The sequence below is a fragment of the Cheilinus undulatus genome, linkage group 21 (genome assembly GCF_018320785.1).
Source record: "Cheilinus undulatus linkage group 21, ASM1832078v1, whole genome shotgun sequence".
Taxonomy (NCBI): domain Eukaryota; kingdom Metazoa; phylum Chordata; class Actinopteri; order Labriformes; family Labridae; genus Cheilinus; species Cheilinus undulatus.
The window spans coordinates 9,291,391-9,300,342 of NC_054885.1; the positions used below are offsets into that span (position 1 = coordinate 9,291,391).

The 8,952-nt window shown below is 41.3% G+C and overlaps 1 protein-coding gene across 1 annotated transcript; it reads right to left on the bottom strand.

Annotated features, from left to right (window-relative positions):
* Positions 1 to 1,496: 1,496 nt before the first annotated feature.
* On the bottom strand, positions 1,497 to 8,115 carry eif3d (eukaryotic translation initiation factor 3, subunit D). The gene is made up of 16 exons (XM_041777691.1): positions 7,986 to 8,115; positions 6,995 to 7,120; positions 6,566 to 6,611; positions 6,265 to 6,401; positions 6,080 to 6,165; positions 5,862 to 5,934; positions 5,565 to 5,686; positions 5,350 to 5,482; positions 5,113 to 5,260; positions 4,181 to 4,311; positions 3,845 to 3,930; positions 3,567 to 3,696; positions 3,057 to 3,199; positions 2,299 to 2,491; positions 2,092 to 2,185; positions 1,497 to 1,602 (listed from the first exon to the last, which is right to left on the bottom strand). Exons 2-16 carry the CDS (start codon positions 7,115 to 7,117, stop codon positions 1,589 to 1,591), a joined length of 1,659 nt encoding a protein of 552 aa, XP_041633625.1. The 5' UTR covers positions 7,118 to 7,120; positions 7,986 to 8,115; the 3' UTR covers positions 1,497 to 1,588.
* Positions 8,116 to 8,952: the final 837 nt, after the last annotated feature.

The window sequence follows — 8,952 nt, forward strand, 5'->3', positions numbered from 1 at the left end:
GCCAATTCTGGTCTGACCCAGATGGGTTCAAGCTGGGCCGCTGCGGTGCCGATGGGTCGCTCAGACTGTAGGGACGGCTGTACAGACTCTTGTCCACGGACTCTGGGAAGGATTGTCTCTCGTTCCAAAAACAGCTCTTGATCGTCCAATAAAAAAAATCGGATAAACTCAAACGCATCAACACCACGTGACTGCTGGCTCACAGTGAAGTCGATTGTGTGATAAAAAGGAAAAACAAAAACTCTGCGTTACCAAAAATCTAGCACGGAGCTATAAAAAGGTTAGGAAAAATCTTGTACTGGATAAGGAAAATTCTAAGTCTGATTGTTTATCAGACTTGGCACAACGCTTGGATCAAGAATGGGCCTAGGAGGCCCAAGGAGACTCAACAGAGCTCTCCTCAGTGAGCATCTTCTTGGACTGTCCAGACCTGACCGCTGGAACTCCACACTCTGAACTCTTGTGAGCTCTGAAGTTACTCTTATACAAGAGGGAGGGGTTTCGGTTTTGAAGCCCTCCCAGTGTTTGATTAAATCCACTCTACCAGATCATCAAGTTAATCGGATAGAGATAACACAACATGGTTATAAAAACTCTAGAATACTATCAATAAACTATCACACAAACATTAGAAACACAGTTAATTGTTTATACGCACAATTATACATTAGAAAATGTTTCTGCATTTGGGTGTGACGGAACTTGACCACAAGGTGGCAATGTTGATCCATGGACAATTTTCAGTCTCTGTTCATCAACTTGGAGAAATACTACTAAATTAGATCATAAAACCATAATTCAGTAAGGGAAGATGCCAGAGATTAGTATGGCACATCATTCTGCTCCTTGTAAACAGACTCAACCAAATATGAACATGTCCTGTTAGAAACATAACATTTAAGACAGTTTTTTGATACTTCCAATCCTTGCAGCTTCATGTGGTTGAGATAACACCGGGAATTTACGATATGCGCCTGCTTTCTGCCACGGCTCTGTAGGAAGACAGAGTCCTTAGATTTATGAGGCGTAGTGCAAAGTTTCTTACAGGAAGACAGGATTTAGTCTGAGGAGGTTCACCGTTTGGTCGACCAATTGAAAGATTCAGATTTTAAGGTGTTTATCTCTGTTGGGAGCTGTCTTTCATCAAAATGGCAGTTTAAGAGTCCTACTGCCTGAGAAACTCTTGTTTTTCGAACGTGGTTCCTTGATAAGTTGTCAGCCATGAGGGAAAGACAACCCCCCCCCCCCTTCCAGTGACATTCCTGAAGGATAATCTGAAGGTGTAGGTTTAGGAAGGAGAAAGGATCTCTCCCCCCTTGTATCATTATCTTTCCTCCTTAGAGGGTGTGATATCAACAGCCTTAGATTTTGGTTTCATCTTTAGTTGTTCTGGATAGATTCTCACTACAGCAATTTTCTGTCACGACAGACAAATTTTTCTGAATATGAATCTTAAAAATAACCAAGTCAAGTCAAGCAGACAATAAACAAGATCCTTCTGTTAGTCTGTTCTCTTTATTGAATGTCAAATTAAACTGATTTTCTTTCAGGAGGGTGAAGGCTGCTTTGGTCACTGGAGCTTCACACTTTAATTTTCCTCATCTGAAAGGAGAAAAAGAAACACAACAGATTAGAAATATACAACACTTCTGAGTTATCAGATAAATGTGTTGTAAAGCAGAGACTGTAGAAGCATGAATGACGTCAGCCACTTGAGGCTATTTTGCAGCGGTTGACATACTCTGAGTGTTTTCTCACACCAACCTTACACTGACCAGAAAACAAAAACAGATATGGAGCTGGGGTGAACCTTACGCCTCCTGATAAATGGCCACATCAAGCTGCTTGCTATCGTAGCTATGCCCCAAATAATACATAAATTAACATCCTTGTTTAAACAGAATTAAGGACTTAAAAAAGTTATAAATTTAAGGCCTCTCAAGTAAAGTCAGACGGAAAAGATATTCTATGGATTTAAATTGTAAAGATCTAATTCAAGACTGGAAGTCTTTAAGGCTCTGCAGGAAGCCTGTTTGTAATTTCTTTTTATACTCTTGGGTTTCAAAAGCAGCAAGAAAAACAAAACCTCACCTTCTTCCTCCTCATCCTCCTCATCTTCCTCTTCCTCCTCCTCTTCATCAGAGCTGAAGGTTCCATCAGGCAGGCTGTACACCCGGATCACTTGCTGTTTAGAGAGGAATAACAAACATCATCACATCTGTTCTAGGACGCCTTTAGTATGTTTAAGTTTCACTGCCTCCTCCCTCTCAGAGTGGATCAGGATCTGGTCCAGCTCACCTTGTTGGGGTCCTTCAGGATCAGGTATTTCCCCTCGTCCAGCTTGCGGCAGATGTCGATGACGCAGCGGAGGATTCCCCAGGCGTTCTCCATGCTCAGATTGATCTGGCTGGCGAACTCGTTTGGTTTGAACTGCTGGGTGCCGAGGATGACGTGGCGAGCCGAGTCTTTCACGTGGTACCGAGACACGTACCTGAGGAGCACACAGAGACCATGTCAGTCTGGATCGTCCTAGCTTTAAAAACTGGTAGCGTTTGGGAACAGAATGAATGTTGGAATCTTCTGTACTCCATCTCAATCACATTTTAGTTCATTTTATGGTCATCCAACAGAAAATACACAAAAAGATGGAACGAGCCGGTCAGACTCAAGTAAACAGACTTGGTTCAGATAAATAAATTTAAAAAACTGAGGGCAGTTTATTCAACATCAATTAAGCTTTTCTTTGGGGTCAGATCTAAAGAAATCAGGTTGGAATTCAGGCCTTATATCTGAAATTACAGTAACGTTGTTCACCTGAAGCTAATCCCCCTATGTGGAAGTTGGCAAGCAGGAAGTCAAACTTCAACATTTCACAAGTTCTTTAGGCCTCTTTATTGCCAACTCACTAACTTTTCAGTCAACAAATTAGCCATAGGTACAAAATATTTAGCAGCGATAGCTTACTATTTCCTCATCAATTTAAAAACAGAGCCTGAATTATTCATGAAACACAGAACAACAGAACCTGTGATACATGTGCTGCTTGTGTTCCTCACCCCAGTTTCAGGTACTCTGATCCAGCTAGCATGGCGCAGCAGGTCCAGCGGGCCAGTTTGTAGCTGTTGTTTTTGAGCTCGGTGGCGAGGACGGCTCCTCTCTGAGAGTCCAGCTTCTGACGCCAGTCCACCCCGTTACAATACTGATAAGAAAAACATGCAAGAAGGTTTAAGAAGCTTTCCATTATGAAAGTAAGGGAGTAGAGAGAGGTAGCACAACAGTCTGATCTGAAGGGGGTGAGTTTTAGCCCTGATCAGGACACCTTTGGGATGCAGGTGTTCAATGTCTGACTTCCTTGAGGTGTTGTGGGACTAACTGGCCAAAAACTTGGACAGTCCAGGCCATCAAAACTAAACCCAAAACCTTGAATAAAAACCAAAGGTGCATACCGAACCAAAGTTTATAGGTATTTTCACATCCCTCGCTGGAAGCTCTGGTTTTATCTCTGTGGAAATGTGCTAAAACTCTGCAGATGAGCCACTTTAAACCCGTTTCCCCTCCCCTCTCACCCTGGAGTCCCACTCATTCAGCGTCTTCACGTTGATGAAGGACACCTCTCCGTTGGCACCAGTCATCACGCCATCGTGCTCACAGCGGACAATCAGATCGATGTCCTCTCCGAGCTTCCAGTGACGATATCTGAAGAGAAAAAATACCCATCAGACTGAGAGGAAGCAGGAGCAATCAACAGTGAAGCTAATGCTTGTGTGCACAATTAAAGGGGGTAATAATATTTTTTTTCTGTGTGAGGAGCTAGAAAACTCAGCTGCTGTGTTCACAGACTCACCTGTAGGCAACTGATGCCACCTCACTCTTGTCCATGTCCTCTTCTACAAATGGGTTTGGGTTTGGAAACTTGTAGCGATCTCCACCCTTAAAAAAAGTAACAAAACCTTCAAATTTAGGAAACTTTGTAGATGTTTGTATTTTTTAAAGCGATAGCTTCCTACTAGGGAATCTAAGGAAATTTAAACCACTCAGCGATCTTTCTCTGAAATTAACAAATGCATCAAGCAGCTGGTTATATCAGCTTAGCACAGAGACAGAAAATAAAGGGAAACAGCCTGTTTTGCTACAAGAAAGGGGGTGTAAAGTTTTACATGGAGTGGAGGGGTTCCCTCACCATGCGTAAACACTGCTGGCTGAAGTTGTGGTTGATGTAAGTTGCCTCCATTGCCAGGTTGCGGGGAGAGTTGAAGGAGTTGCCCTCATCCTGCGGCGGCTCATTGGCTGTCTCACTCACAGTGAGAAGATCTGAGAGTAACAAACACAAAAGTTACACTACACTGGCACGCTACAGGTGTTTGGTGTAAAGCAGCACAACAAAGAGGACAGATTCAAGCAAACTGATATTAAATTATAAGTTCTGGCCACTTAAATTCAGCATTTGACATAAAAGAAAAACAGATGTTTAATATTTAGATTCAAGATTGAGGACATAATAGTCAGCTATAAACTTGATTGGTGATCCTTTCATAAACTTCACATGCTTTAAAAGAAGTCTTCATTGTTTGAAATTATCTACACAGCATTATATGAATATGAGATATAAATTTCATCCCCCACACTTAGAAAAACATCAGCTTTTGATGTGATGCTATTGAAAAACTCACAAAATGTCTTTCAACATAACCCAAATTATTACCATATTTTTCAGTAGTAATGCTGCTTACAGGCTGGTTTATACAAACTCAATGCACCCGTTTTACACCAATATGAATGTTTAGGACTCATTATTATACTTTTTTGTGTTTCTGCCATGTGGCACAGCTATACTGTTACTGAAAATGCTATTTTCTATCCCCCAAACAGAACTCAAAACAATATCCGATTTCCCTTAAAAATAACATAAAATCCACAATTTGATTTTCATGCCGCTTCTATGCATCTGTGTCATTCTATTAGTGCCATTCTTTTTTGGCAGTAAAAATAATGCTAATACAGTAGTTAAACTCTCAGACTGCAGGGAATGCTGTGAAACTCACAGCCTGTTTTTGTCAATACAAAAAACTTCTAGCTAGTTGCAACCACACAGAAAACTGGTGTCAGTCTCACCAAAGTCCGAGTTGTCTCTCTTGTCGAAGAACAGCTTGTTGCCGACTCTCTGCACAATGATGTCCCAGGAGTTTACTGAGCGTGTGCAGCACATCAGAGTGGCCAGGATGGCGTCGGTGGCAAACACATTGCCTTGAGTCTTAGCCAGCTGCAGCGACACAAACACAGTTTTAGATAAACATAAGAAACAAACTGCTGGAACAGCTTTCTGTGTTTAAAAATAATCCTGTGTCAGACCTTGCGGATGACAGGGTCGTCGGTGGTGGTGACGGTGTGGAAGATCCTCTTGATGCTCTTCAGCTGTTTCTCGTTGCGGGTGGTGATGCGGTCGAAGGCCTTGTCGTAGTACTCCAGAGCTCCGCAGCACTCGCTGCAGGAGGAAAAGAAAATTCACTGTCACTGTTTCCTTTTAAAACGGGTTTAATAACACCATAAAAGACAAGTCTACTCACATGTCGACAGGGTCAGCCACCTCCATGTATCTCATTTTCATCAGTCGGGGGAAGTCCATCTCCTCCTTCACCTCCCAGTCGCTCCTCACCTCCACAGAGGAGTCTCTGGGCTTCAGCTGCGCCTGAAAGATCACACCCACAAAACATTTAATACAAAAAAAGAGCTGTTTAAATCAGTCTTCAATTTCTGTCAAGCTGTATCAACCTTACAATAACCAAAAAAAGTTCTGTGGGTTTTCTGGATATTATTTGAGAGATTAATAAGCCTTTAAATAAAATTTTCATAAGGATTGGTACCTGAGACTTCTGGTCCCACTTCTGTCGGACTCCAAACTGCTTCTGGAACTTCTTCTGCAGCCGCAGTCGATCCCTGAACAGACAAGCACCTCAGATTCAGCTCAAGTCTTCACAAATTTCATGGCTCCTGTGACAGCCGATGTGAACTCCAACTGAGATTCTTCACAAAACCTCAAAAGCAGAAAGATAAAATATAACATCTCCTGTGTAAATCTCACCTCTCCTTCTGCTTGGCGCTCTTTGGGAGCGTTTGCATGTTGAACTGAGTCAGATTCCTGCGGTCTTTGTCCCGGCGCAGATTCCTCTGTTTAGATAGAAAATTATGCATTAGAGGATGATTTTAAATCAGGTGCAATCAATAGAAACTTAGAAAGAAAGCATGCTGCCTATTGTTCTTATTTACCTGAGCAAATCTCATGCGGTTCCTCTGGTAGGCCGTCTTCTGCGTCTTGGCCGTGTCCACCAGCTGGAAGCTCGTCTCATCCTCCTCATGGAAGTAAGCGTACTGACTGCCTCCTCCAAACTGAGACGAATACTTATCTGCAGGCAAAACACACCACATGCATATCAGACTTGTACTTATAATTTAAAGATTTCTGTATTGTCTAGGGGGGCTTATTGCTAAAATAATATGAGTGTCTTCCTCTGACTGAAATTTAAATACTTCATTATATTTTAGTTAGATACTGATCTGTCTCACTCACTTGTGTATCTCTTGTCTTGGTAAGTGGCTCCAGTCCAGTCAGCGACCTGTCAGAGAAAATACACAGTGAGAAAAATATGAAAAGCTGCAAAATAAAAATTGTCTGCACATCTGTTCCTCATCCTCACTGCTATTTTTATCTAGAATAAAAGGCCATGTTAGCAATGCATGGCAATGCTTCTATGTTGAACTCATTAAAATGAAAATTTTTTTGGCCAGATTTAAGTTTAACTGTATAGCGTTGTGTGGTTGTATGATACTGAAAGCTGTATGTTTCTGTCAATAACACAACATGTAAAGACTTAACCACGCTTTCTGCTGGGATTAATTTCAATCTTTTTGCCCCATTAAAAGCACGTTTCAGTACAATTCAAGACAGTATATGATTTCTGTTAGTGACTTTATGAAGATATCGTGTAAGAAATCAAACCTTTCCTAGACGGTCTCCTTTGCTGAACGGCTGATACGGCATATCTTTGAACTTCTCTGGGACGGCGCATGGACCCCATCCCGACGGGTTGTCCTGGATCACAGGAGCGTGGAACTTTGCCATGACCTGGAGTCAAAAAGAAACGAGACCTCAGCGACAAAAAAAAAGCATCAACTAGATAATAAACATCACATCAGCAGGGTCTCAGCCACTCAGCAGCACTGATTTCTCCAGCAATGCACTAAAATGATGCACTGATCAGCTTGCGCAGTGGGCTAGTCATCATTGACCCCTGACTATCAAACAATCTGAGGATTCTCTTCATTGATTAAGCTGATTTCTTAGTCTTTGTTCATCTATTCTTTCTAGAGATACATGAAAGTGTCAACATGATATAAATATTGGCAGATATTACCTTTACAATGTTAAATATTGGTCTCGGCAGATATTAAGACTTCTTCAGTCGATACATTGGCAGTATAAATCCTCTACTGGCCTTAAATATCGGCAAAATGTACAACTGTGCAGTTATCAGTTAACATGGTAACTATTTAAACCTTAACACCTACTATAACAGAACCAGTATAATAATTTCAAGCATCTTTTAGGCCAACGGTACCAGCTGACATCTGGCACCTTCAATCACCGTTAGCAAGCTTCACTATAAAATCCAACGATAAAGACAGACTAACGTCTAAGGAATAACGTCTGTGGGCAACTTTGACAGCTGCTATGATTTTAAAGAAGCACAGCTCACTTTTCTTTCACATCTTAGCGAATGAAGCGGATCGTTTACAGCTCTGAATCACTCGCAGCTAACAGATGCTAACGGTGAAGCTAAGTCATTTTGCCAACTGGCCGCGCGAGAGATGCTAAGCTAACTGGGTGGAAGGCTACGTTCACGTGCGCGTGACGCACTAAGATTTAGCTTCACAGTAAACTGAAAAGAGCACATTTTCTCACATCCACGCACGGTTCTGTATTTTCTTACCGTGGATGATGGGACACTATCAGGCTTTTAATTCCAAACGGTCCTACCACGGTGCAAATCCCCGACAGAGCGCCGGTGTGAAAGGAAGTGTAGAGCTACCGTAAAGCGGACACGGGTTCCTGCCGTAAATCGAGTGCCGCTGTTGTAAAACCAAAGGATGAGAAATGGTTTGACGTAACGTTGTCGCCGATAAATATCCCACCTTGTTCACAGACATATCTAGCATATTGACGCAGTAATTCACGACACTACTTTTAAAACAGTATTGCATTGTTTTCATGTGTGGCTTGACTTAAGGTTAGTGTAATTCCCCGCTGAAGCCACATGATGGCGGTATAAACCCGCAGCTCTACAGTCTGAGTACAAACGTGCAGTATAAACTGTGTAGAATTAAAACACAGTGGAAACACTGCAAAAATATGAAAGCTACAAATATCAAGGGCCAAATGGTAAGGAGTTATGCATTGATATGATGGTGTGTTATGCAAAAACGACCTGTTTATAAAAGTGGTTATTAAGTATTGTTTAATTCATTTTATGTTAGAAATAAGCCATAAAATAAAGAAACGTTCTTATTTGAGGGTCTACAGAAGCAGTGTTAGTGCTTTAATTTATTCCAATCTATATATATATATATAAAATATTTAAAGCACAATACTTTAATTTAAAAAAAAAAATTACATTTAGTGCATTGTGTAGTAGTTGCTACTTTGATAGTGACTAATAGGGATGCAAATCAATACATAAATTAATAAATAAATTAGCTGCTGAGGATTAAAGTTTAAGGTTTTTAGTCTTATGGTCATCCCTTGTTTGTGATCAGGATATATCCATAATGCTTGAAGGATTAAACATTAGTCAGATGTCCAGCCTGACTCAGGAATTAACCGATTTGATTTTTAATGTACAAAGGTCAAAAGTCAAAGTCAGTAGGCCTCATGTTCATCCCTTTCTTGTGAGCTCCATA

Excerpts from the sequence above, each read along its gene's own strand:
- eif3d (XM_041777691.1), bottom strand. The coding sequence starts at position 7,117 with ATGGCAAAGTTCCACGCTCCTGTGATCCAGGACAACCCGTCGGGATGG. Across the intron at positions 5,935-6,079 it reads AGCGCCAAGCAGAAGGAGAG|GGATCGACTGCGGCTGCAGA; the intron begins GTGAGATTTACA and ends TTGTCTGTTCAG. Across the intron at positions 5,687-5,861 it reads AGTGGGACCAGAAGTCTCAG|GCGCAGCTGAAGCCCAGAGA; the intron begins GTACCAATCCTT and ends GTGATCTTTCAG.